Raw genomic sequence first — 27,924 nt, 5'->3', positions numbered from 1 at the left:
TTTTATGTACATTAGTGTAAGTAGATAGAAATTATAGTGTACATATTGTATTTTTTATTTTTTTTTTAATTTTATAATAATATAATAGACTGAAATATTAAAAAAATGGAGAGCATAAATAATAACTACCATGGAATAAATATTTCGGAAGATAAAAATAAAAATAATAAATTTGGAAATAGAAAAGATGGTTATATAAATTATAAAAATAATAATAATGAATTATGTAACAGTTTTAACAATAAAAAATATATAATAGAACTCAATTCAGACAAAAACAATGAAGAACTGTTCAATTCTTTTTCATATGAAGATGAAAAAAAAAACACAAAAATATCAAATTCAGAACCATCTTTAATAATAAAAGATAGTAATCAAGATAAAAGGAACATAATTTGGGATAAAATTAATAATGATGATGATGAAAATATCGGAATAAATAATGATATATATATGGAAAAATATTTAAATTATTTTAGTAATTTAGAAAATGAAGCAAATAATTACAAAGATCAAATATATAATACACTAAAAAAACGAAACAGATGTATAGATGCTACTTTAGAATCAAGCAGTATAAATTCAGGTACAGATATAGATACAAACCACTTTAAAAAAAAATTTGAAATAAATAAAACAGCACAAAATGTAGATGGTAAAAATATACATGTTGATAATAACTTAATAAATAACAATTCTTTAAATAAAGAAAAGATATTTATTAATGAAAATAAAAGTGTTGTTAAAAAAAATGATTTAAAAAAATGTGAGAATATTTTCATAAGTACAAATAAAAAAAATGAATTTATTGATTTTAAAAATAATAGATCTATTCCTAATTTTGATAATTTAAATGATTCTATAAAAAGCAAAAAATTTATAATTGGGAATTTGGAAAATAGACAAAATTCAATTCAAGAAAATTGTTTTGATAGCTCAATTTCGAGGAAAATAGAGAATAATATAAAAAGAGATGATAAAATAGAAAAAGATCAAAATTATAATATGTCTGAAAAAAAAAGGTCATATGTATTATTAGAAAAAAAAAATGATAATGAAAATTTAAATAATATGACATCTTTTTATTCAAATTATGATTTTGAAGAGAATAATGATGAAAATATAAAACCATATAAAAATTTAGACACTATATTTAACCCAAAAATTGAAAAACAAAATAATTTTGAACCTTTAAAAAATGAGAGATCAAATATTTTTGATAAAAATAAACTTGTGAAAAAATTAGGAAATAATTTTGTAAAAACAAATGGACAAAAATATTATAATTATAAATATAAAAAAGAGAAAATGAATTTTTCATTATTTAAAAATCAATATACTAGTAAAAATTATAACTTTTATTTTTCTGACGATATTTCAACTAATAAAAAAAAAACACAAAAATCAAATAGTGTGTATGCAAGTAGAGGAAGTAGAACCCATAGTTCAGTAGAAAAAAATGATGATTCTGAAATGGAAACAATGCAAAATTTGAATATAAAAAATATATTTATTGATAAATATAGAAAATATGATGATATAAATGAAAAAGATAATTTAAAATTCTATTCATGTGTTTCTAATGGTTTAAATGAATATAATGATATTTATGATTTTCATTATTCATATAGTTCTCAAAGTGTAAATGATGAAGATAATATACAAAAAAAAGAATCAAATAAATATATTAGCTACGATAATAACCACGATAATGACCACGATAATAACCACGATAATAATGTAATAAACAAAGATGATAACATTGAAGATGTAAATACAAATTTTTTATTATTAAATAAAAGACACATTTTAAAAAAAAATAAAAATAATAAAAAAAAATTATTTAATAATAATCATATACTAAATCTGGATAACAATTTTGTTATGGAAATAGACAATGCAAAAAATGATTCTAGAAATGATGACGTTCTTCAAAATGAGTTCGAAAATAACAAAAATAAATCAAAGATAAAGAATAATGCTAAAGTTACACAAAAAATATATTTTTTTAGGCCAAAAAAAAATAAAAACATTTTTGACTATGAAAATGGGGTAAATAGCAACAAAAATGGGGCAAGCAGCAGCAGAAATCTGATAAATAGCAGCAGAAATCTGATAAATAGCAGCAAAAATATGATAAATAGCAGCAAAAATATGATAAATAGTTGTATAGAATTCGATATGTTTAATTTAAAAAAGGACAAAAATTTTCAACTTGAAATTCAAAGCAACAATAGTTATTTAACAGCGGAAGGAGAAAATGAATTAAATAATATCAAAAATGGCGAAAAAAACGAAAAAAAAGAACCAAACAAAGCAAACGAAAAAAACGAAAAAAACGAAGCAAACGAAGCAAGCGAAACAAACGAAATAAACGAAACAAACGAAATAAACGAAATAAACGAAATCGACATATTTAATTATGAAAAAAGGACTGAAGAAATGAAAAAATATAAAAAAAATAATTTACACACAAGTGTTAGACCAAACGAATTTATTATTAGCGAAAAAAATGACGAAAAGGACGGAAAAAATGAGGGGAAAAAGGACGGAAAAAATGACGAAAAAAATGACAGAAAAAATGACGAAAAAAATGACAGAAAAAATGACGAAAAAAATGACGGAAAAAATGACAGAAAAAATGACGAAAAGGACGAAAAAAATGACGAAAAGGATGAACAAAATGAAGAAATACACACAATTGTTGATTATATTATGCACAATGATAATGTTGATTTTTCCAAAATAATTATTAAAGAGAGAAAAGATAATAGTTATATAAAAATAAATTATTTTTTAAAGGAATATATATCAAAATATAATGAACTTGAACATAGTGATTTTTTATTTTGTTTTGGAGAATCAAGTGAAGATGATGTTATATATGAAAAAAAAAAATCTATAAATTTAGAAAATGAAAAAAATAAAATGAATGATACCAAATATGCAAGATGTAGTTTTTGCGATTCTATTTGTATTTGTGATAGTCCAATGAAAAATTTAGGAATAAATAATGGAGCATCAATATTATTAAATAAAAAAAGATTAAAACAGATCAAAAATCGAAAAATAAATTATAATGCAATTGATACAATGTGGCAACCACATTTTCATCCACACAATAAAGAATTTCGAGTCCGATATAGATATAAAGGTAGTATGAGGCTTAAAACAATTTCTTGTAAATTTTATGGATATAAAAATAGTAAAAAAATATCTATTTTATTTCTTTTAAGATGGTTATTATGTGGTAAATATATTGCTGAAAAAACCAAAAGATCAAGACTTAGTATTAGTGATATAAATGAATATAATTTACCTGACTTGTTAATATCAAAACGGAAAAAAAGAAAAACAGATTATATAAAAAATGAAGATTGGATAACATATGAAAATCAAAAAAATAAAGAAGTATATCAATATTTAAATAAAATTAATAGTTTTATTCTTAACCATTATAATGATCATAATTTTTTAAATAAATTAAAAAATATCATAAATAGTTATGATAAAAAATATAAAAAAGAAAAAATATTTACAACATTAAGTGATTGTTTTAAAGATCAATTTACAGAAAATAAAAGACAATCATTAACATATTCTGTTAAAAATAAAATAAATGAATTTATGTCTTTAAATCAAGATAAAATGTCTAATAAAGATATTCCAAACACAACTCCTTCTATCCCTTATCCTCACTATGGCCCATATAACCAAAATATCACCTCGCCAACTTTTAACCCACCAAATTTCAGCCCACCAAATTTCAGCCCCCCAAATTTCAGCCCCCCAAATTTCAGCCCCCCAAATTTCACCTCGCCAACTTTCAACACGACAAACTTGAATTTGCCAAACTTCACCTCGCCAAACGTTAATTTGCCAAACGTTAATTTGCCAAACTATAATTCGCCAAACTATAATTTGCCAAACTATAATTATAGTAATATTGGATATGAAGTGCCTACTACCCCATGTTCTAAAATATATAATTTAGATAAACATTTTGAAAGAGATACAAATAATAATTTATCTAATAGCAATTGCCCATATTGTGTCTGTTCTCATTTAGATGAAAATGTGTATAACAAATTTAATATAAAACAAAATTGCGAGTTTCAAAAAAAAAAATGTATTTGTATAAATAAAATTAATAAAAATATATTTTTAAAAAAAAATTCACATAATAATGAAAATGAATATAATATTTATGATTGTGCGAATAATAATTTAGACAAAAATTATAATGATCCTTTTGCAATATATAATTATCCGAATAAAACAAATCGTTTTTTTAATGATACACAAAATTTGAATACAAGAACAAATAAGTATGATGACATGGTAGATGCACATCTAAACAACTTTATGAAAACGGATGACAAATCTTGTAATAAAATGGCTTGGAAAAGATATTTTTCTGAAAATTTGTACAGAAAAAATGACAGAAATAGCAGCAATAGCAACAATAGCAATAGCAACAGCGGCAATGGCAACAGCGGCAATAGCAACATATTTAAACAATTTTCCGAATTTGACCAGTTCGGGAAAAATGAATATCCTAACGCTTCACATAAAAATAACAATTTGAGCGCAAATAAAATATGTGAAGAGTTGCCTGAAAAGAGTATCCCCTATTTTAACAAATATCCTGAAATATTAACACGAAAAAAACAGGTTCAAAATGAAGATATATATAATAATAACATGAATTTGGGAAGTAATGAAAATGTAAATTGTTACACATCTATTTTTTGTGATAAAAAAAAGAATGATAATTATGATAATGGTAAAAATAGTAATATGTTAATAAATTGTTATATGAATAAAAATAATAATGAAAATGTTTTATCGCCAATAAATTTATCATCTAAAAATTCAAAAAAAATAAGTAACGTCTCAACTTGCCCAAGTGTAAACAAAAATATTTTATTTTACCAAAATTGTAGAAATAAAAATAGAGGAAAAGATATTTTAGAAGTACCATCAAAATTGTGTGAACAAAATAATGAAATAAATTATCTAAAAAATGATTTAAAAAAAAATAGAAAATCAATAAATCTTAATGTTATACCAGATGATGAACTAATAAATTATAATTGTTCTCCAGATTTCGATATAAAAAATTCAAATAAAAAAGTATTTTTTTCTATAAATAAGAATAAAAATGTTAGATCATATTCAAATAATAATATTTATAATTCTAATAATTGTGAAAATAAAGATGATGTGTGTATATCTGAATTATCTTACACATCTGGAACTAATAAAAAAAATGATGAAACAAATAAAATAATTTTTGAAAAACGAAATAGTAATAATTATACTAACAAAAATTGTGTAAATTTAGAATTTTATAAAGATAAACATGAACAAATTAGAGAAAAAAAAAATATTTATGATTTAAAAGGAAACTATTTTAAAGATCAAATAAATGTAATGGAAAATGAAAATCCAATATTGAATTGTATAGATGATTCAAACATATTTATTACAAATAAAAAAAATAAAAAAATTCTATTTAATGATAAAAATCAAGATGTTAAAAAATTCTTTAATGTTAAAAATAGAAAAAAATTTACAAATATAAATTTAGAAGATATACATGAAATATTATTAAAAAGTAAATATTTAAATGACGTTAAAAATAATGATATATTTGATAATCCCAATGAGCATACAACAGAATATGTAGATACACCACCTATCTTGCTTTCTGATCAAAAAAAACAAACAAATAACTTTGAATCGATTAAAAGAAATGACATCTCGCCAAATAATATGTCCAAATGTGAAAACGATCAATCTACAAATAGCAATGTGTATCCAAGCAATGCCTGGAACGGCAAAAGTGTGGGTAGTAAAAGTGTGGGCAGTAAAAGTGTAGGCAATAAAAGTGTTAGTAAACAGATGCATGATGACCGCATGCATAAGGAACAGATGCACGATGCAATATATGATTCATACTGTGAATATTGTTCATATATAGATCATGGAAAGAGTGGGAAAAATAATTGCAAAGATAGAAACTACAAAAATGTTTGTAAATTTTCTGAAAAGGAAATAGAAAAACACATGAAAAATGATAAAACATATTATTTTTCCAAAAATATAAAAAATGGTATAAATAATGAAAAATCAAAATCTAACAATAATGTATATGATAAAAAAGATGCAGATGATTATATTAATATAGATTTAGAAAATGACGAAAATAAAATGAACTACCTTTTTAATGAAAGCAATAATAATAATAAAAAAAATGATTTTGAAAAAAATAACAATGTTGTAAATTGTTCTGAAATAAATGATAATCACAACAATAAACATGACCAAAATAAACACAACAATAAAATTTTAGATTATATTTTTCATGAATTAAATAATGCTTCACAAAATTGTGACATTAACGTAGGATATTCAAGTAGTATATTATCCGAAACCAATCACGACGAAAGTAGCAAAAATAGCAAAAATAGCAAAAATAGCGAAAATAGCGAAAGTAGCAAAAATAGCAAATATAACACAAATAACGCAAGCCCAAACCAGTACATGCTATCTAAAGAACATGATATTTCTATGGATCTGATACAAAATTCAAATAAACAAAATACAAATAAACAAAATACAAATAAACAAAATACAAATAAACAAAATACAAATCCGGGCTTATTTAATAATGAATATATACAAAATAATTTTGAAGAAATTACACCAAATGGCGATTTTGAATTAATCAAAAAATTTATAAAAGAAGTTAAAAAAAACAATGCAGCCCTTGCACAGTAGCAGATGGAAACATTTCAAATTATGCATGTGCATATAAATGTTTATATCCCAATCGTTCTAACCTGAAACAGAATAATATTATTTTTTTCACTTTGTCACTTTGCATTTTTGTACAATTTTCAACAAAGCTGTGCAAAAGCACACATATATACAACAGTTTCCAATTCAATATGAACGTTTAGAAATTTATTTTATTTCAAACAATTTGATAGTATATTAAAAATTTATTGTGCATATATGGATATGATACATATGTGATGGTTCGAAGGTCCTATTAATGGGGAATTTTATATTTTATATATTTTTTCTGTTTTTACAATATTTCTATGATCTATTTATTTGTCATTTTAAATGTTTCTAAAAAAATTAAAGGAAATTTCCATTTTTATCTTAAAGAGCTATTGATATTTCATTGTTAAGTTTTAAAAAATATTAATTCAAATTTATTTCCAAAATAAACAATATATTTCAAGTTGGTAAAAAGGGGGTGAAGAATATCTCATATTACATCATTATATATGTCATATAATTTTAAATATAGATTTATTTTCATGATGAATTTATATTTCATTTAAAAAAAAAACTCTATTTAAAAAATGAAAGTATGCAAAAAAATGTATATATATCAATTAACTAAAAATTCAAAAAATATTAATGGTAATGCATATTTGCTATATAATTTTTTTTAATTTTTGAATTATAAAAGTTGAGGCAGAAATTGTTATAAGCCTAAGCACATATCGTAGATACATGTGCATAAACGATTGTACTATAATACACAAAATTGTTAAAGCGAATATATAATAATATAATTTATTGGGGCGAAGTCGCGTATGTGTTTTTTCTCGCCTTTTTCTTCGCTTTTTTTATCTACATACAATATTTTTTTGTCACTCTTTCGTGTTATAAATAAAAATCGAAGGGTTGCCAGGGTTAGCTAATTTATATATATCAGTGTGATCAATGTCAGATTTTTTAATATTTTCAAGTATTTTTATATCTCTTAAATTTAAAATTCTTTTTATAAAATCGATATTATTTTTTATTAATTGAATTTCATCATATGGTAAAGTTAATTCATATTGATTATTGTTTAGTGTAACATTATCTTTAACAAGAAATGTAGCAAAACTTAAAATATCTTTTTTTTCATTTTTCGGTAAATTATTAACATAATTATTTTGTACTAAAAGATTAATAAAATTAGCTGGCAACTTTTTATCATCACTATTTTTAATTATATTATTTAATATTTCGATAATTCTTTTTTGTGTATCATTATATTCTCTAGCAACATAAACGATTGCTTTGAATTTGTGTTTTTCATCTTCATCGTCTGGCCCGCTACTTATCGATACGCCCTGGTTCAGCGCATTGTCATTCACACTGTTTACACTATTGCCATTTACGCTATTTACACTATTTACGTTGTTTACGCTATTTGCATTGCCTTTGCCTTTATTGCTTTTATTCAAAACCTTATCATAAGATTTTCTAAAATTTTCCATGACATTTAAAAGATTATTATATTGTTTATGCATAACAATGGAAAAGTTAGTATTTTCTGAACTTGGCCATTTTTGGGTAATTAATAATTTATCTTTTTTTAAAATATATGTCCATATATGTTCCGTTACATGTGGTATTATCGGATTGATAATAATACATATTCGCTCAATAAAAAAATTAACTGTTTCTTTGTGCATATGTATTTTATCACACATCATTCTATATGTATCTCTTTTTAATAACATATCATAAAAACCATATTTTAACACATCTCTAAATAATAATTTTTCATATGCTTCTTTACATTTATTTGTTAAATAATTTATTTCATTTTCAAAAATAAGATCATTAAACGTTTTTTCTCCACATCTAAATATATAAACATTATTTTTTGTTTCAATTGAAAAATTTATTAAATTATATAATTTCATAATAGCACTATTTGCAGTATCTGTATTAAAATTAGCATCTTCAATAGAATCACCTGCATCTGCTAATGCAATTCTAGTTCCATCACTAGTATATTGATTTATACTATTTTCTATAGTTATAAAATTTCCTTTGCTTTTTGACATTTTTTCTTTATTTATTAAAACATGACCATTACAAAAAAAAGATTTCGGAAAATATTTTATAGTTTCATATTCGTTTAAATCAAGTTTTTCAATTTCATTTAATATTTCAGTTTGTTTATCTAAAGCACTTTTTTCTTCTGAACAATCTTTATTTTTTTTATATATTTTATTTCCCCAAATAGCAACATGATTAAATAATGACATTGTTAGATGATTAAAAATTAAATCCTTTCCAGATATTCTAATATCAAAAGGATACCAATATTTAAAAGATTTTCTCATTATATTTAATTTTTCAATAGTTATATTTTTACTTATATTAGATGTATTATTAGATATATCAAATACATAATCAAAAAATGCATCGTTTATATCATTATGATCTATATTTAAGATTCCTTTTTCTTTTCCATCTACATTTCCTTGTAAATAATGACTTATTGTATAGTATGCCATATATATAGTAGAATCAGACAAACTTTCGATTAATTCTGTTTTTCTTACATAATTTTCATCCGTTTTTCTTACATAATTTTCATCCGTTTTTATCGATTCATTTTCTGATTTATTTTTTTCGTTAAAATTTGGCATGTGTGTTCCTAACCCATAAGATCTACTACATGACCAATCATCCAACCAAAATATAACATGTTGTAATTGTTTATATAAAACATCATTATATGTTTGAAACTTATTTTTCTTTAATTGAATAAGAACATCTTTTTTAAAATTTAAATTTCCATAATTAATATACCATTGATTACATAAAGCAGCAATACATTTAACATTGTTTCGATCAATTACCAATACTTCTGGTTCGCTATATAGAAAACCTTGATTATTTTTAATAATATTTTGTTTAACTATTTTTCTACAATTAAATGTTTTCATATTATAATATGGTTCAATTTTCATAATTCCTTCAAAATATTGTTTTTTATATAACATTCCTTTTAATTTTGGTAATTTTGCATCTTTATAAGATGTAATTTTTTCAGATTCATAAAAATGTTTACCACTATGTGTACCAATTCCTGGTAATTCAATACATGATATACTTTCATTATTTAAATATTCTTCTTTTAATAAATTATATTTTTCACAATAATATGTTTTTTTTTTTTTAATATCTTCTAAGCAAGCATAATCATCTATACTATCACTAGAAACACATGGAACTATACCTGTTGATATATTCATTTTAATTGTTGACATTGGTAAGATGCACATATTTTTTATGTGTGATATATTTGTATATATTTTTAATCCAACAAATTTTTCTCCTTTTATTTTTGCCAAAATAAATAAATCATTTTCGATATTATTAAAATAGATATTTTTTGTTTCAGTTTTATTATTTTCATGATTTTTTTTTTCTTTTTTTTTTAACATTGGTATTATACCTTGATAAGCCAAATTATATAAACTATTTTCAGAACATATATATATATTTTCACAATTTTTAATTATTTCATCTTTTGACATTATATTATTAACATAATTTTTATCACCATAATTAAGCATCTGTTTATCAAATCCAAAAGTAACACAATAATAATCATCCGGATTAATAAATGTATAATTTTGACCATATGCTGTTTCAGGTTTTAATGTACTTCCTAAAAATATAATTTTTTTTGTTTTAAAAAAATTTTCATTCCATATTTCATTTTTTAAATTTTCTTCATTTTCATTAAAAGGTGTATATTTAACAGAATTCGAAATTGTTGATTTTTCTGTATTATAATTTAAAACAGTTTCTATAAATATATTAAAAAAATCGATATAATTTTCTAAATATATTTTTATTAATGTATATTCTTGACATTTTACACCCTCTCCTTCCGATCTTTCATGGTCAGCACATGCCTGATTATTTACACGACTAAAAATTGTAATTCTACTTCCATAATATATTAAATTTTTTTTATATAAACAATTAAATTGCCAATTTACAAACTTATTATAGTATGGGTTTATATTAGTAGTAATAAATGAACGTCGCCAATCACAATATAAACCAAAAGCTTCTAAATGTGTTTTGGCTTGTGATGAAAAATAATAACACCAATATTCAGGATCTTGAAATAAATGAATTTTATCATCGCTTATATTCATTTGCTTCATTATATCATATTGTGTATTTTGTGTAGACCCTTTTGATTGTGCTTTACTTTTGTTTGATCTAAAAACAGTAGCATCAGCTTTTTCTCCACTTTTTTCTCCACTTTTTTCTCCACTTTTTTCCCCACTTTTTTCTCCATTTTCCCCACTTTTTTCTTCGAGCGAATTATCTTTAAGTTGACATTCATGTTTCTCTGTTTGTTTATTATCCAAAATTTTATTTTTAAGTTCGTTTTTCAATTTGTCTGCACATACAACTATTGGTGTACCCGTGCAATGAAAAGAAAAGGGTAATAAAACATTATCACACATCATATTTTTATATCGGATAGAAAATTCTAATTTACTTAATGTAAATGCATGGCCAATATGTAATAGCCCATTCATATAGGGATATGGGAAATTTCCTGTATATCTTACATCGTTCATATCACCAGCTTCTTTTTCACATATATTATGTTCTTTCCATAAATTTTGAATATTTTTTTCGATATTTAACAAGTTCATACGTCTCGCCATTTTTGTACATTTGTATTTAATTCAGCCGGGAAATAATTGTCGGGAAATAATTCAGTCGGAAATATTTTGCTTTGTTCGCTTTTATGTTGTTTTTTTGGTTTTTTTTTGGTTTTTTTTTGGTTTTCTTTTGGTTTTCTTTTGGTTTTTTTTTGGTTTTTTTTTGGTTTTTTTTTGGTTTTTTTTGGTTTTTTTTTGGTTTATTTTACTTTATATGGTTTGGCACACATACAACGTTTTGGCATTATTGAAAAAGGAGTGAGCAAACTGACACACATTAACATATGTATATATATACACACATTAACAAATGTATATATATATACACATATTGATGTATATGGGAATGACTCTATATTTAATAAATTATATATACGTCTTAATATTTTTATAATTAAAAAAAAAAAAAAAAACAAAAATACATCTCGAAACTTTCGACTTTTATATCAGTATAACTGTGTGTAGTATATAATGCGTATATAAAATATGCATATTTTTTTTTTTTTTTTTTTTTTTTTATTATTTTTAAAACGTGTTAATATACATTAAATTTGTTAATACATAATGAGTCAAATATCAATATAGAGAAATTGTGCACATGAAATATTATGAACATTTATTATAAAGGTATATAATGAAATGTTCTATTATTTTCACTTTTAAATTTATATACAATTAGTATATTTTTATTATTTAAAAATGTTTAAATAGCATTATAAATATATAAAAATTAGCATGCTTCAAACATATTTTTTTATTTATTTGTTTTTTACTTTTTTTTAAGTAGTATTATGTAGCTTCAAAAATGTATGAAAAATATAATATGCATGTATTATATATTCTCTTCGTTATATTTTATGTATAAAACTTAATTATTTATTATATCTATATTTATTCAAATATGACTATTTTGTATATGACTATTTTGTATATAACAATTTGTATGTGCTTTCTTTCTTTCTTCTTTATTTCTTTCTTTTTTTCTTTCTTTATTTATTTACTTTTTTTTTTTTTTTTTTTTTTTTGCATTCATAACATAATTTAAAAGATTAATATAGATATTCACATGAGTTTATGTTTCATTTCATTTTGCTCTTTTAATGTTACTATTTTATTTTATTATGTTTTTTTTTTTTTTTTTTTTTTTTTTATGATCCTAATAATATTTTAAGTTATTCCCTAAGTATAAAAAAATTGAGAGAATATTTTTTTTTTTTTTTTTTTCATCCGCTATATTTATTATATATTATCCTATAAAATATTTATATTTTTTTTCCCTTAAATGTAAGTAATAACGTTTTATGCATAACCGCCTAAAATTTATTTACATATATATATGTATAATATGTATTTATTTATTATTACACATATTTAACGCAACGAATTTGTTATGATATGTAAATATTCTATTTTTTTCATGACATTCTCAAGATATCTTTTGATATACACAATATAAAAATTTGATTATGCATTGTTTTTAATATTTATATGTATATATATGTATATATATTTTTTTTTAGTTATATATGTTAAATTATTATTTTGTTTATTTCCTTCACTTTTGTTCCGAAGATTATAAAATATAAATATAGTTTATTCGTTTTTTGGGGAATATATATTAGTATCCCCTTTTTATTTTTGTTTTTATTTTTGTTTTTATTTTTATTTAAAAAGAATAGGCTGAATAATAAATCTTAACTCAATGGTTTATATATTTTATTCAAATCAATTTTATTTTATTAATTTTTTATCATAATTATTTTATAATAGGAATAAAAAAAAAGAAAAAAAAAAATATAAGTTCATTTTAAATATTTTTCATTATAATTTATTAATAAAATTATATATTTTTAAAATGAGGTTTGCAATAAATATAATTGCACATTTATTATATAGGATAATATAATTTTTTACAAGTTGTTTTCATTTTCTTTTATTCTGTCCTTTCCTATTTTTATTTAATAATATTTTGTTTATCATGATTTGTAATTTTTATTCTAGTGCCGTATTATGGCACATTATCTTTTCATGATTTAAAATTATTTTTATTATTATTTTTTTTATTATTTTTTTTATTTTTTTTTTGTATTATTCCCTCGAAATATCACCATGAAATTATTGTTTGTCTCTTTCTTGTATTATTTTATTATTCTACAGATATCATCTCAGTTTATTCTTAAAAACCATCCAAATTCAAAAATAAGATCTGTTCACTATGTAAAGCAATAAAAAATAAAAAGCAAAAACAACGTGATATCTATAACCATTTTTTAATAACCTCTTTATTTAGTGACTTATTTACATGAGCTCACTTTATTTGTTTTGTTTCACATTTAATTTGCACACACTAAATTTTGAATTTCATGTTTTAGTTGCATACCCATCAACAGTAGAGCAATTGTAGTGTGTATCTTTTTCTCTCATTGTATCTTTTTCTGATTTTTCTTATTTTTCTTTTTTTCTGATTTTTCTTATTTTTCTTTTTCTCTCATTTTTTCTCATTTTTTCTCATTTTTCTGATTTTCCGAGTAGAGATACAATGCGAGCAAGGGGAAAAGATGCGTAAGGTTAGTAAAGGTTAATGTATATCGGGGTGTTTTAACAAACGTAATAAGACCATTAAAAAATAAACAATTTCAAAAATACTGTTTGTTTCGAGCCTTAACACGTGTATGTGTATCATTAAGTAGCAGATTCTCATTGAATGCACGAATTTCTTTGTTCAGAAAAAATATAAACAATTTAGTACTAACAAAACTATTAATTAATAATGAAATATTAATAAAGATATTAAAAATTGGTTGGTTATGTAAATTAAGTGGTATAGTAAATAAAAATTTCAAGCTTTGTAGATATTTATCTACTATTTTTTATATTATCAGTATATATATAGATATATTTTCAACTTTTAATATGTCATCAAATTCTTATATTTATTATATTTTGAATGCTTTATCATCCATAATGAAAAATTTGAGTATACTAACATATACCTCAATAAGATCTTTAACGAATTTATATATAAGTCAAATGCTCTCAAATAAAAACTGGAATGAAATAAAAAAAACTAATCAAGAAATTTTTAATTTAAATAATGTCCAAGATAGTAAAAATTGTTCAAATTGGAATAGTATAAGCATCGATAATGAGACTGAAAGTTTTAATAAAAAAGAAAAAAATAATGAAACTGAAACTGTTACTGATTCATTTATAAAAAAAGAAAAACAGATTGCAAATATTAACACCCAAATTAAAGACAATTTATATAATTTAGAAAATAAACAAATATATACTATTGGGGATGTTAGTGTTATAACAGAATTATGTTCTTCGATTATTGATTTGTTAACTGTAATTTTCTTATCAAAAGCCACACATTTTATAAAGCATAATTTATATTTCTACATTGTTTTATCATCTTGTCATTTATTTTTTTCGTACAAAGAGTTGCAATATTTATTAGCTTCAAACAATGAACTAAATAAATAATAAAAATATTATAATGATACTTATTTTTAACCACCTTTATCGAAAATCAAATAATTGCCCATATATCTATACATATTCTACACAATTTTTTCCTATGTTTTTTTTATATGATTTGCCTAATTTAATAAAATATTATTTTTGAAACATTTGTTTTTTTATAAAGCATATTCGTTTATTGTAATAAGTTTATATTATATATTTGTTTTATCTATATAAATATAATGATTTTTTTTTTTTTTTTTTTTAATTTGTGTAATTTATATTGTAATATATCTGTCCCAATTACACGAAATGGTTCCAAAAACTTTTATTTATTTTGTATGTACAACCAAATTTTTATCGAAATACATTATATTTATACGGGATAAAACATATATTTTTTTTTTTAAATTTTTACAAAAAAAAAAGAAAAAAAAATATATATACATAAGTTGACTTGCATATATATATGCCTACGCATTATTTCGATAAATTAGACTAAATTGGCATCAACTGGTTATTTTAATCTTCTTCCTCAGGATATGTGTATGGGCAATCAATATATAATTTCTGCAAAAAAATGATATGAATAAAACATGATAAAACAACCATTAACTATGACGATAATAGAATTACATCCCATTAATAACGACATTAACATGTTTCGGAATAAATAATTAATATTTTTTTTTTTTTACCCCTTTGTTTATTTTCTTCCACATATTGTTAAACCATATTCCCCAAAAATAGGAAGTAACACAACCTCCAGTAACAACAAAAAGCCAATATCGACTATTATACTTTAATACATGATCATATATTCTGAAAAAAGGTAAAACACAAAGATATGCATAATGTAATAATATGAATCGGGTATATATATACATGTGTATATGAGGGGATAGTTTATTGTCCATATATAAAAATATTACCTGGTTTTATTTAATGCGACAAAAAAGGGGTTGAAAATGTCTTTTCCTTTTCTACTTTTTCCAAGTATTTTCCAAATAAAAGATGGATATGTATCACTGAATGGGCTTCCAAAAACCACTACATAGTGTAAAATAAAAAAGTAATAGATATAGTGATTGCTCATTTAACATTGTGTTAAAAAATGTGTAACTTTAAATATTTTTCTAAAAACATCTTAAACTACTAAAATTACATAATTATGCACATATATATATGTATATAATATTTTTTAGTATGATATATGAATTACTTTTCGTATTTCAGCATTAAATCTTGTACTTTGTTTTATTACAAAATGTTTTATTATGGTATTTAAATTTTTGGGGGGATTTGCTGTGTATTGTATTAACAAAATTATTATTTTCACCAAATATATGTATAATTAAAGAATTTCAAAATTTATAATAGCATTTTAACAAACGAAATATAATATATAATATTTTTCACATTTTTTTATGTAATTATTTTTTTGTATTAATATATTTACCATATTAGCTGTTACATTTTTTTTTTTTTTTTTTTTTTTAATATAGCTATATATTAAAGAAAAGTGTAAGTATATATTTATTTCCAATTAGTAATTGTTGTGCTAATAAATATATTTTATTATATATATATTTGTGGTATTGTATATGTATTCCTTTGTGATGATTTCACAATGTGATAAAATAATTTCAAAGTTTTTCTTTATTTTTTGTAAAAATTGAATAACAACGTTTAATGCATAATGTTATATTTTCCCTTTATCCTTTTTGTTTTTAAATAATCATTTTTGTATTTCTTTTATTTATTATTTTTTTTTGTATTTGGCTATATGGTTTTTGTTTTTTTTTTTTTTTTTCTTTTTACTATCTTTGAAAAGTACTAAAGAAAAATATTTACATTTGTTAAATAAAGGATATTATAATTTATATGAATACATTGAAATGCATTCTACTATTTCTGTTTATCATCTTATTTGCATATAGCTAGATTTAAATTTACATATATGCATATAGTATATATTATGAACAAACGTGTGAAACAATCTTCTTTTATCCGCAAAAAAATCGAATAAAACAAAAGACCAAATGAACTTAATACTAATTAGTGCAAACATAATTTACAAAAATGATGGGGACTATTTATTTAAAACCGATGGAAGACAAACAAGCCATTTAAAAAATATTTTAAAAGTTAAATTAAATCAAATAATTAAAGTTGGAGTAATTAATAAAGGTAAAGGGGAAGGAATTATTTTAGAAGAAAATCCAAAATTTTATATAATAAAATTATTAACTCCTATACATTTAGAAAAATCTCAAAATAACTTTTTACCTATTGACGTTGTTTTATGTATACCTCGACCAAAAGTTTTAAATAAAGCACTTCAACAATTATCTTCTGTAGGTGTTAAAAAAATTATTATTGTATTTTCAGAATATTCAAATAAATGTTATGAATCCAGTAAAATGTTAAAAAATGATGAAATAAAGTTTGCACTTCAATTGGGATTAGAACAAGCTATGTGCACAAGTTTTCCAAAAGTTTATGTGCATTATACATTTAGTTCTTTTTTTATGAACATTCAGAATTATTGTGATGAAAATACAATAAAAGTGTGTGCACACACAGATATAAAAAAAAAAAATGAACATCCTCTTGAATATTCTATTTTAAACAAAGAAAAAGGAAAAATACTTTTAATGTTAGGTTGTGAACGAGGATTTTCAGATTTAGAAATTTATTTGTTACAAAAATTAAATTTTAATTTTTTAAATTTATCAGAAAGAATATTAAAATGTGAAACAGCTTTGTTAATAATAATTGGAAAGTTACTTTTATTAACAGAAAATGTGTCGCTACGTCCAAATGGAAAAAAAATGATTAGGTGCTCACATAAAAAAGAAAATTATAATATTACTAATGTTAATGAAACTGACTTGAGTATTGATTCGAATGAATCCACAAAACAGGAAAAACAAATAAATACCAATTTTACTTTGCAAAATAAAGCAGAACTAATTAAAAAAATAAAAAATATATTAACTGATCCAGATATTCCTGAACAGTTAATAATTTCTATGACTGATTTTATTCGCAATCAAGAAAATGGTGAGTATGTTAATAAAAATGGTGAGTACGTTAATAAAAATGGTGAGTATGTTAATAAAAATGGTGAGTATGTTAATGAAAATGGTGAGTATGTTAATAAAAATAGCGACAGTGAAAAAAACAATATGCATGAACAGAATGAGCATATGATTAATAGTATTTTAAGGATTATAAAATCGTTTAATAGCGAAGAGGAAAATAATTTCCAATGCGCTTACTTAAGTTTGTTACTTAAAAAAATAAAATATAAAAATCAACTTGATACATCATATAACGATATAAAAAATAATGTAGATGAAGATGGCGTATTTATATATAGGACTCAAAGATATATGTCAAAAAAAAAAAATTCTTAGTTGTATATATAAAATACCAATGAAATAAATTTCACAAGGTCATTATTGATTTTATTATTATTTGTGTTTGCATAATTAAATAGTCATATATATATATATATATATATATATATATATATATATATGTTAATTTGTTATTATTTTTTTGTTTTTTGTATGTAAATTTACTTATTTTCGCATTTTCCTCAATTTATCTTTTTATTAATGCATATGTATATGGCACTTCTCCATTTTCATGTCTTTAAATATACCCATATTTTCATACATCAAAATAACAAGCGTTTTTTGAATTATCTTTTAAAATTAATAAAACAGTATCATATGATATAGTATGTAACGGAACTTATCACATTCGCTAATTTTATTTTCATATAACAAATTATGAAATTTGCACACACACATGTAAGATATTTTTTTATTATTCTAATGGGTATTTTTGTTTTAGTTGATTAATTTTGTCTTCAAATGTAATCTCGTATGGAAATTGTGGATATTTATCTCCATATATTTTTCGCATAAGTATCCATTTTGTGAAACATTCAATCTCATAAACAGTCATTCTATATACGTTAATGTTTTTATTTTTTAAAAATTGATACATTTCTTTTCGTGGCTCATAATCAGGATTTATTCCTTGTACATAATGTTCCCATGTTTTGCTTTCATTGGTTTTTATATCATTAAGAAAATTATCTAAATCAACATTTTTATTTATTTCTGTTGTGATGAAAAACTTTTTAAAACTAATTATGTTTTTCGTATTTATTTGTTTATAAAATAATTTCTTCATGGTCTTTAGAATTTATTTTTTTACCTAATGATGTATTTCATTTTATTCATCTTACATGTTTGTATTTAGTATTACCATCTTTGGAATTTTTTTGCCTTTTTTCAATGTTTAAAACTGGTTCCTTTTATGGGGATATTTTGACCAATTTTTGACCAAATTTTATGACCATATATTTTTATTTGGCTTGCTTGACGCTGTTTTTGTACACTGTTTTTTTTTACACTGTTTTTTTTATTTACATTTTTTTATTTACATTTTTTATTTACATTTTTTATTTAAATTTTTTATTTAAATTAAAATAGCTTAGGATAAATAAATACACAAAAAAATTAAGTTAATATATTACCCATGTTTAAAGGTGTGGGAAATGTATCGGAATAAATAGTAGATATACTAAAAGGAAATAAAAATAGAAAAAAAGCAATAAAAAAAGCAATAAAAAAAGAAATAAAAAAAACAATAAAAAAAACAATAAAAAAACAATAAAAAAAAATGTACAAACAAGGAAAAAGTAAACCCTGTGTATTCAAATCAACGGTTTAGCTTTGAAATTAAAATTAAAATAAATTGATAAAACAATTGAAAACAAAAGCAGCACTAATAAAATTAATGGGCTATAAAAGCTGTCGAATCGTAGATGCTTTGTGTTGGATTCCCCAGTTTTCCGCCTAAAAAGGGAGAAGTGCATATGGAGATACATAAATAGGTGTATAAATAGTGTATAAATAGAGGCGCATGGAGATGCATGTATAGAGGCATGTATAGAGGCATGTATAGAGGCATGTATAGAGGCATGTATAGAGGCATGTGGAGAGGCGTGTGGAGAGGCGCGTGGGAGATAGCAAAATCGTATTCACGGCTTTATACTTACTTTTGAATTATACTGTTTCTCTTTAAAAAAAAAAAATACGATGATATTAGTGAAGAGAATGCAGTGATTAGTAGCAAAATAATAACAAGATATATATTAGTATTATTATTTTTATATCGATCTAAAAATAGAGCCAATAAAGTTATGTACACAGATACAATAGCATAATGAAGAAATGTCCTTTCTGCAGCAAAATTTACTTTAGGGTCAATTTTTAATAAATTTATTTTTTCGTTTTCTTTAAAATGTTTATTATATTTATTATTTATCCAATAAAATGTTTTTTCTAATTCATCCATTTTATCCAATGTATTATATGCAGACATATTTAAATCTGTTGTATAACCATTTGTTGGATAAAGATATTTATTTGAGTATTGATTCATATTATTCCCAATTTTTTCAAAATCACTAATGTGACCATGTGAATCTTTTATAGTAAGGTCACTAAAATTACTTTTCGATTCAAATCGTTCATGTATATTTTCATATACCCATATTGGTATATATTTTATTTTTTCAGAATGTAATAAAGCCATAGCTGTTTGATATTTTGAATATTTATATAAATTTATTGATTCATTACTATTTAATATATTTGTAATCCATTCAGGTATTTTATTAACTTTTAATTTAACTTCTATAATTCCATAATTAAGACGAATTACTTCATTTTTTCCTAAAATTTCTTCAGATAATCTACACCAATATTCTCTTTTTTTAATATATTCATTTAACATCGAAATATTTGTATCTATTGATATTCTTATAGTATTGTCAGTACTCTGTTGAAATGCAGATCTTAAATAAGAGGTTCTTATTATTGGTTCTAGATTATTATTTAATATAATTTGTTGTATTTCATTTGCTAATTTAATATTTTTTTTTGTTTTTTTTTCTAAATTTTTTATTTTTTTTTCATCCACACAATTAACTTGTTCAGTAATACAACTTTTTTTATTTCCTATTTTATAAAGTTCTTTTTTTTTTTTATTCAATTTTTTTATAAAATAATCTCTTATATTTAATTCTCCGTTCATATATTTTAATACATATTTTTGTTCTAATTCAAATCTTTCTTTTGTTGAATTTTCTCCCGTCCATTCTTCATGATGTATTTTTCTCTCAATAAAAATTATTTTATTATGATCATATTCATTATCATTATACCATCTGAATCTAATAAGTTGTGCATTTTCATATCTTAAAATTCGTTTTGAAAAACATGTAGCATCTTTATTATCAAAATATACTGATGTTATTTGTTGTGACTCTTTTAGATTTTTTTTAAACTTTTTTTCATTTGATATATCTTTATTTTCTTCATCATTTGTTTTGTTGGAAATTGGTAAATTCGCATTTATCTCATTAGTTTGGTGTGTATTCCGTTTTTCAATCTTTTCGTTTTTTTCGTTTTTTTCGTTTTTTTCGTTTATTTCGTTTATTTCGTTTATTTCGTTTATTTCGGTTTTTTCGGTTTTTTCGTTTTTTTCGTTTTTTTCGTTTTTTTTTTTTTTTTTTTTTTTTTTTTTTATTTCTTCTTTCTCTATTAAGCTGATAAAATGCTGTTCAATATCATCATTATTTAATCCAAATATTAAATATGGTAAATGTTTTACTATTTTTACTTTTGTATATATAATATGATCTAATTTGACCAAAAATTTATTTGATGTTCTTTCAAAAGTATCAGGAGGAATCCATGTTTCATTATTTTTATTTTGGTTATTATCTATTTGATTATTTTTATCTTTATTATTGACTTCATTATTATTTATTAAGCGAAGAGAAGAATATAAGAAGGATAAATAAACTATCAAATTTTCAATATTTATATTACAAAATTTTTCTTTTATTAGACTTAATAATACCCATTGATTTATAGATATATTCATTATTTTATCAAAAAAAAAAACTAATTTCATAATTATTTTAAAATTTTTTTGGATATAAAAATCAAAATGAATTATATCACATCCTATTAAGTCTAAAATCTTTTCAATATCTTTTTTATTTTTCAACAATTCACTATTACATTTTATTTTTTTCAATTCTTTATATACCTCAACTAAATTTTTTATAATTTCATTATATTTATTTTCCGAAAATTTGTTTACCTTTTTTATTTCGTGGCTAATTATATCGTTATATAAAAAAGGAGGCAACATTTTTATTCCTAACAACATGGGGAAATAATAAGGGTAACGATGTTGTTATGTTACTTCTTTAAACATGCACATTAAATGTGACCACACTAGAATTATAGCTATCTTTATAAGTGTTACAAATTATTGTATTTCTAAAAATATAAAATTTGTGTTTATTTTTTCAAGCCTTACTCTGTTTGTCCGCGTGTTTAACAGTATTTTGCATTAGACCCTTTTCGAGCTATTATAAAAATGGTGTGATAAAAATGGTGTGATAAAAATGGTGTGATAAAAATGGTGTGATAAAAATGATGTGAATAAAAATGTGATAAAAATGGTGTGATAAAAATGATGTGAATAAAAATGATGTGAATAAAAATAATGTGATAAAAATGTGAATAAAAATGATGTGAATAAAAATGATGTGATAAAAATGATGTGATAAAATGATGTAATAAAAATAATGCTTTACAAACAGAATATATGATATATAAGTAAAGAATGTTGATTTGAACTTTTTTATTTTATAGATCCTTACTTTTTTTTTGTACTTTTTCCCCATATTTAAAATTATCCTTTTTATTTTCTTATGAGACACATAATATCTCTTATAATGATTTGGTATATCTTCCATTTTTTATTTTGAAATGTCAAAAGAGTGAACAAGTTCATTGAAATGGCTATACTTTTTTTTTTTTTTTTTTTTTAAATTAAGGAAATATAAATATGATATATCTAAAATGGAAATCTTAGTATAATACTATGTCCGTTCATATATTTTCCACAATTTGCAATTTATTCAATTATGTGTATGTATACATATAGAATAATTTATTCACATAAATTCTTTTAATACATCCTTATTAATACATACTATTTGGTTTTCTCAAAATTTTATATAATATATATTTTTTTATGTAAAAAATTCCTTGACAAACCCTCTTATATAGTGACACATTTTTTCAAACAATAAAGGATTTGCTTAAACATGGCTATTATTATTATTATTTAATTTTATATTTTTAATTTTATATTTTTAATTTTTTATTTTTTATTTTTAATTTTTTATTTTTTATTTTAATTTTTAATAAAATGATAGGATATATTAATTAAAATAGTATAACTTATTTTACAACATTTTTTTTAAAGCCCCATATGCATATATATATATATAGAAGATAAATTTTATTTTTTTTGTATATATTTTTAAATATATATTGCATACTATATTTAAACAAAATTTATAAATATTATCTTATTTTTTTTATATATACATTTTTAAAAAAAAAAATAAAAGAATATTTAGTAATAATAATATATGCCATAAAACAAGTAAGTATTTAAATTTAGGTAATTATCACATCGTTAATTCAATATTTATTTCTAAAACTATGCATTATATATATATATAGGAATAGATATTATATAAAGTTATTCTTTTTACATTTTTAAAGATTAATACAAATATAAACTTAACCAAATACATAAAACAATTGCCATGATTTATTAGCATAATTTTTATATTCCCCAAAATAAAGAGTTATTTAATTTGTGATAAAAATCGAAGAAACAACCTTTATAACCAAATAAAACATAAAAAAAAAAAAAAAAATTTTATACTTGACAATTCAATCTTTCATTCATTATGATATATCATAATTGTATACTATACTTATTTATATATACATACTCACAAATATACATGTGAATATATGCAAGATCATAAATTGTCAGTTTTCCCTTTCACAAAATGAATAGTAGCAAAATAAAAGTACTAAGTTTGGTTTGCTTAGTTGCTACTGGGACATATTACGCTTGCACATACAAAAATGAAGTGAAGAACTTGCTTGATCAGCTATTTTTAGATAATAAAAAAAGCAAGAAAAAAAACGAGAAAAAAAGCGAGAAAAAAGGCAAAAAAAAAAGCAAAAAACAAAATGGACAAAATAAATTATCCATACTTGAGTTATTCAAAAAAAAAACAAATGGCCTTATAAACTGGGATAATGAAATAAATAGTGAATCAAACACATCTGATTACATAAAACATAATGATAGTAGTACATATGATATCGATTCAGATAATGATTCATACTTTGCTGAATATAATAATATTTCTGATAGAAAAGAGAAAGCAAATAATAATGCTCTAAAAAATAGAAACAATAATGCTCTAAAAAATAGAAATAATAATGCTCTAAAAAATAGAAATAATAATGCTCTTAAAAAATTCATAAAATTTAATGATGAAAAAACAAGAAAACCAAAAACATCATCAGCAGAAGATGCAAACACATTAACAGATGTTGAAGATATTAATAATACAAATGAAAGGATGGATTATAATGTAGTTCAAATTAAAAAAAAAAAAAAAAATATAAATATTATGAATAAAAAAAAACAAAATATAATAAATAGCGAAGATGATGAAATAAAAAATAATGATGATACTATAATATATAATAATTTTAATGAAAATAATATAATTATACCAGAAAATTATAATATATATTTTAAATCTTTTGGATGTGCACATAATAGTTCTGACTCTGAATTTATGATGGGACTATTAAGTAATTATGGTTTTAAATTTGTAAAAAATATTGAAGATTGTGATATTTGTATTGTTAATAGTTGTACTGTAAAAAACCCAAGTGAGGAAAGTATGAAAACAATTATAAATTATGTTAACAATTTAAATAATTCTCGTAATAATGAATATAAACAAATTAGTAAAAATAAAAATAAACAAAATCAAAGAAAAAATATTACAAAAAATGACGGCTATTTGTCAACATCATCATCAGATTGTTCAGGAATTGAAGATAATATAATTTTTGAAAATTCCGTTTCCCAAAAAAAAATGTCAACTGAGCTAAATAGTAATAATGACAATAATAACACATGCTGTGAGAGTGGGGAAAATCAAAAAGAAGGATGTAATGATAATCAAAATATTTGTGGATGTGCTACAAATAACGATAAATCCGACCCCAAAACAAAAGCTGGTTGTTGTAATGGGGAAAATGAATCATTAGTTAGTAATGTAAAAAATAAAGTCGAAGGAATTAATAATGAAATAATAAAAAAACGTACAAATTCTGGAAAAGATATAAAAATTATAGTTTGTGGTTGTGTTCCTCAAGCTGAAAATGATATGAAGATATTTGAAAATGTATCATTAGTTGGAGTTAATAATATAGATAAAATAGTTGATGCTGTTGAAAATGTAATAAATGGATATAATGTTAAATACTTAAAACAATCTAAAAAAATGACATCTTTAAATCTTCCAAAAATAAGAAAAAATAAATTTATTGAAATTATTAATATTAACAATGGATGTTTAGGAAATTGTACTTATTGTAAAACAAAATTTGCAAGAGGAAATTTATCAAGTTATAATATAAAAGATATTGTTAATAGAATAAAACATGTTTATACTAAAGATAATATTAAAGAAATTTGGCTAACATCTGAAGATTCAGGAGCTTATGGTATTGATTTAAACACAAACATTGTGAATTTATTAAAAGAAATATTGGAATATGTACAAGATACTGATGTTATGATAAGAATCGGAATGACAAATCCTCCTTATATATTAAAACATGTTAAAGATATTTGTAAATTATTAAAACATAAAAATATGTATGAATTTATTCATATACCAGTTCAAAGTGGTAGTAATAATGTTTTAAAAGATATGAACAGAGAATATAAAATTGAAGATTTTATTTATTTAGTAGATAACCTAAGAAAATATGTTCCAAATATGACTATTGCAACTGATATCATTTGTGGATTCCCATATGAATCAGAAAATGATCATTTAGAAACAGTCAATTTAATTAAAAAATATAAATTCCCAATATTAAATATATCTCAATTTTATCCCAGAAGAGGAACAGTTGCATATAATATGAAAAAAATTGACACAAAAATTGTTAAAAAAAGATCTAGAGAAGTAACTGATGCATTTCTTTCATATCAAAATAATTATAAATTTTTACAGGATACTATACAGAACGTTTTATTTACCGAAATATCATCCAAAAGTGAACATATTATTGGTCATACTAAACAATATGTCAAGGTTTTATTGCATAATAATAATAATGAAAATGAAAACTTGTTGGGCAAATTCGCTACTTGTAAAATAGTTTCGACACATAAATGGCATGTAATTGCAGAATTGGTCTGAAAAAGCAAAAGAAAAAAAGAAACAAACTAATAAAATTAATTGAACATTTTATTTTGAACAATTTGCTGTATTTCGAAGATATTTATTTTTTACAAACCTTTTTAATGACATTTTTTTTTAATTTTTATATCATTGAATTATTTGTTATGAACTCATTTCGAAAATACATATAATATAATTTAATTTAATTCATACCATTTGTAGCATACCAAATTTGTCCTTTAATATGTATATAACAATTTCACCCGTATTATAAATTCTGTGTATATATATATTTGTTTTATGTTTATTTGCCTATTTATGCATAACCATATGCACTATTTATATCATATCACGTATATATGCACAACTATACATTGGTAATGTCTTGTGATTTTTTATTTATTTTTCAACTTTCAATAATTTTATATATTAACATTTCTTTCACTATTTTTTTATCAATATTTTTTTAATATCCTCTATAACATATTAAGCTTTTACTTGGCTAATAACTTTTTTATTTATTTGATAATTATTTATATTAAAAAAACGAAAATAAGCAAATAAAAATATGGGAAGAAGGAAAGAACGGCAATTTATTTAAGAACGTTGACCTAGTTGTATATATTATATATATATATATATATATATATATATATAATATTTATGAACAAACATTAAACCAATTATTAGGGGTAGTATGTATTACTTTCCTACGGTATTAATTATCGTCATACCGTATAAGAGCATAGACAAAAATATTTTTTTTTTTTTCGTATTTTATATAAGAACAAATAAAACCTAACATGAATATACACACACACATATATATATATATATATATACATTTTTCGAAGTAGACACTTATTTTTATTTTACTGTTTAATATATTATAATTTTATTTGATTTTTCGGTGTTAAGAATAATCTACCAATTCTCATAATTTTTTTAGTAAACACATTACCAATTAGTAAAAAAAATGTGTGCAACAATAAAAAAAATGCATACATATTATTTCCTGATTTCATATTAACATACATAATAAATATGCACAAACATAATTACTAAGAATAATTCAATACACACAATCTATCTACTATGTACATAAAAAATATGTCTCGTTAATAAAAAATTGTTTTTTTTTTTTTTTTTAAATAACTAAAATGAGAAAAAAAACAAAAAAATTATTAACACAAAACATATATATATGCATATGTAATATTTTCCTTTTTTGGCTTATCTATTTTATATACCCCTTCAAGCAGACCAATTGATATAATATGTGTATTTGTTTTTTTTTAATTTAATTCTTTTGTTTTTGTTTTTTTTTTCTTTTTTCTTAATGAATATGAAAATATAAAGTTTAAATATGTACATATTTTTATAAGTGGATATTACAATGAATATCTACAAATAATATTATATTCATTCTCATGGTTTATGGTATCCCTCGTTATTTAGAATAGTATACATTAAAAAATAAGGGCAATTTTTTTACACATATTCGTAATCTACATACGGATACAAAAAAAA

The 27,924-nt window shown here is 21.8% G+C and overlaps 8 protein-coding genes across 8 annotated transcripts; 4 read left to right on the top strand and 4 right to left on the bottom strand.

The window, feature by feature from the left end:
- Positions 1-105: 105 nt before the first annotated feature.
- Positions 106-6,786, top strand: PY17X_1123200 (AP2 domain transcription factor AP2-SP3; the record flags this gene model as incomplete). Its single annotated transcript, XM_724955.2, has 1 exon — positions 106-6,786. One exon carries the CDS (start codon positions 106-108, stop codon positions 6,784-6,786), a length of 6,681 nt encoding a protein of 2,226 aa, XP_730048.2.
- An 890-nt stretch (positions 6,787-7,676) lies between these two features.
- On the bottom strand, positions 7,677-11,513 carry PY17X_1123100 (leucyl-tRNA synthetase; the record flags this gene model as incomplete). The annotated part of the gene is made up of 1 exon (XM_724956.1): positions 7,677-11,513. The coding sequence occupies one exon, from the start codon at positions 11,511-11,513 to the stop codon at positions 7,677-7,679; it is 3,837 nt and encodes a 1,278-aa protein (XP_730049.1).
- A 2,106-nt stretch (positions 11,514-13,619) lies between these two features.
- Positions 13,620-14,999, top strand: PY17X_1123000 (conserved Plasmodium protein, unknown function; the record flags this gene model as incomplete). The annotated part of the gene is made up of 2 exons (XM_022956513.1): positions 13,620-13,727; positions 14,043-14,999. 2 exons carry the CDS (start codon positions 13,620-13,622, stop codon positions 14,997-14,999), a joined length of 1,065 nt encoding a protein of 354 aa, XP_022812407.1.
- A 501-nt stretch (positions 15,000-15,500) lies between these two features.
- PY17X_1122900 (cytochrome b-c1 complex subunit 9, putative) lies at positions 15,501-16,201 on the bottom strand (the record flags this gene model as incomplete). The annotated part of the gene is made up of 4 exons (XM_022956512.1): positions 15,501-15,548; positions 15,677-15,800; positions 15,911-16,028; position 16,201. Coding segments are annotated over 4 exons (291 nt in total).
- An 819-nt stretch (positions 16,202-17,020) lies between these two features.
- Positions 17,021-18,400, top strand: PY17X_1122800 (RNA methyltransferase, putative; the record flags this gene model as incomplete). The annotated part of the gene is made up of 1 exon (XM_724988.2): positions 17,021-18,400. The coding sequence occupies one exon, from the start codon at positions 17,021-17,023 to the stop codon at positions 18,398-18,400; it is 1,380 nt and encodes a 459-aa protein (XP_730081.2).
- A 418-nt stretch (positions 18,401-18,818) lies between these two features.
- On the bottom strand, positions 18,819-19,190 carry PY17X_1122700 (conserved protein, unknown function; the record flags this gene model as incomplete). The annotated part of the gene is made up of 1 exon (XM_724987.1): positions 18,819-19,190. The coding sequence occupies one exon, from the start codon at positions 19,188-19,190 to the stop codon at positions 18,819-18,821; it is 372 nt and encodes a 123-aa protein (XP_730080.1).
- A 526-nt stretch (positions 19,191-19,716) lies between these two features.
- On the bottom strand, positions 19,717-22,842 carry PY17X_1122600 (vacuolar transporter chaperone, putative; the record flags this gene model as incomplete). Its single annotated transcript, XM_022956511.1, has 4 exons — positions 19,717-19,858; positions 20,062-22,237; positions 22,401-22,449; positions 22,747-22,842. The coding sequence occupies 4 exons, from the start codon at positions 22,840-22,842 to the stop codon at positions 19,717-19,719; spliced, it is 2,463 nt and encodes an 820-aa protein (XP_022812405.1).
- A 1,116-nt stretch (positions 22,843-23,958) lies between these two features.
- PY17X_1122500 (uncharacterized protein) lies at positions 23,959-26,412 on the top strand (the record flags this gene model as incomplete). Its single annotated transcript, XM_723926.1, has 1 exon — positions 23,959-26,412. One exon carries the CDS (start codon positions 23,959-23,961, stop codon positions 26,410-26,412), a length of 2,454 nt encoding a protein of 817 aa, XP_729019.1.
- Positions 26,413-27,924: the final 1,512 nt, after the last annotated feature.

Source organism: Plasmodium yoelii (assembly GCF_900002385.2).
Source record: "Plasmodium yoelii strain 17X genome assembly, chromosome: 11".
NCBI classification, from domain to species: Eukaryota; Apicomplexa; class Aconoidasida; order Haemosporida; family Plasmodiidae; genus Plasmodium; species Plasmodium yoelii.
This window is presented reverse-complemented; position numbering and strand designations above follow the sequence as displayed.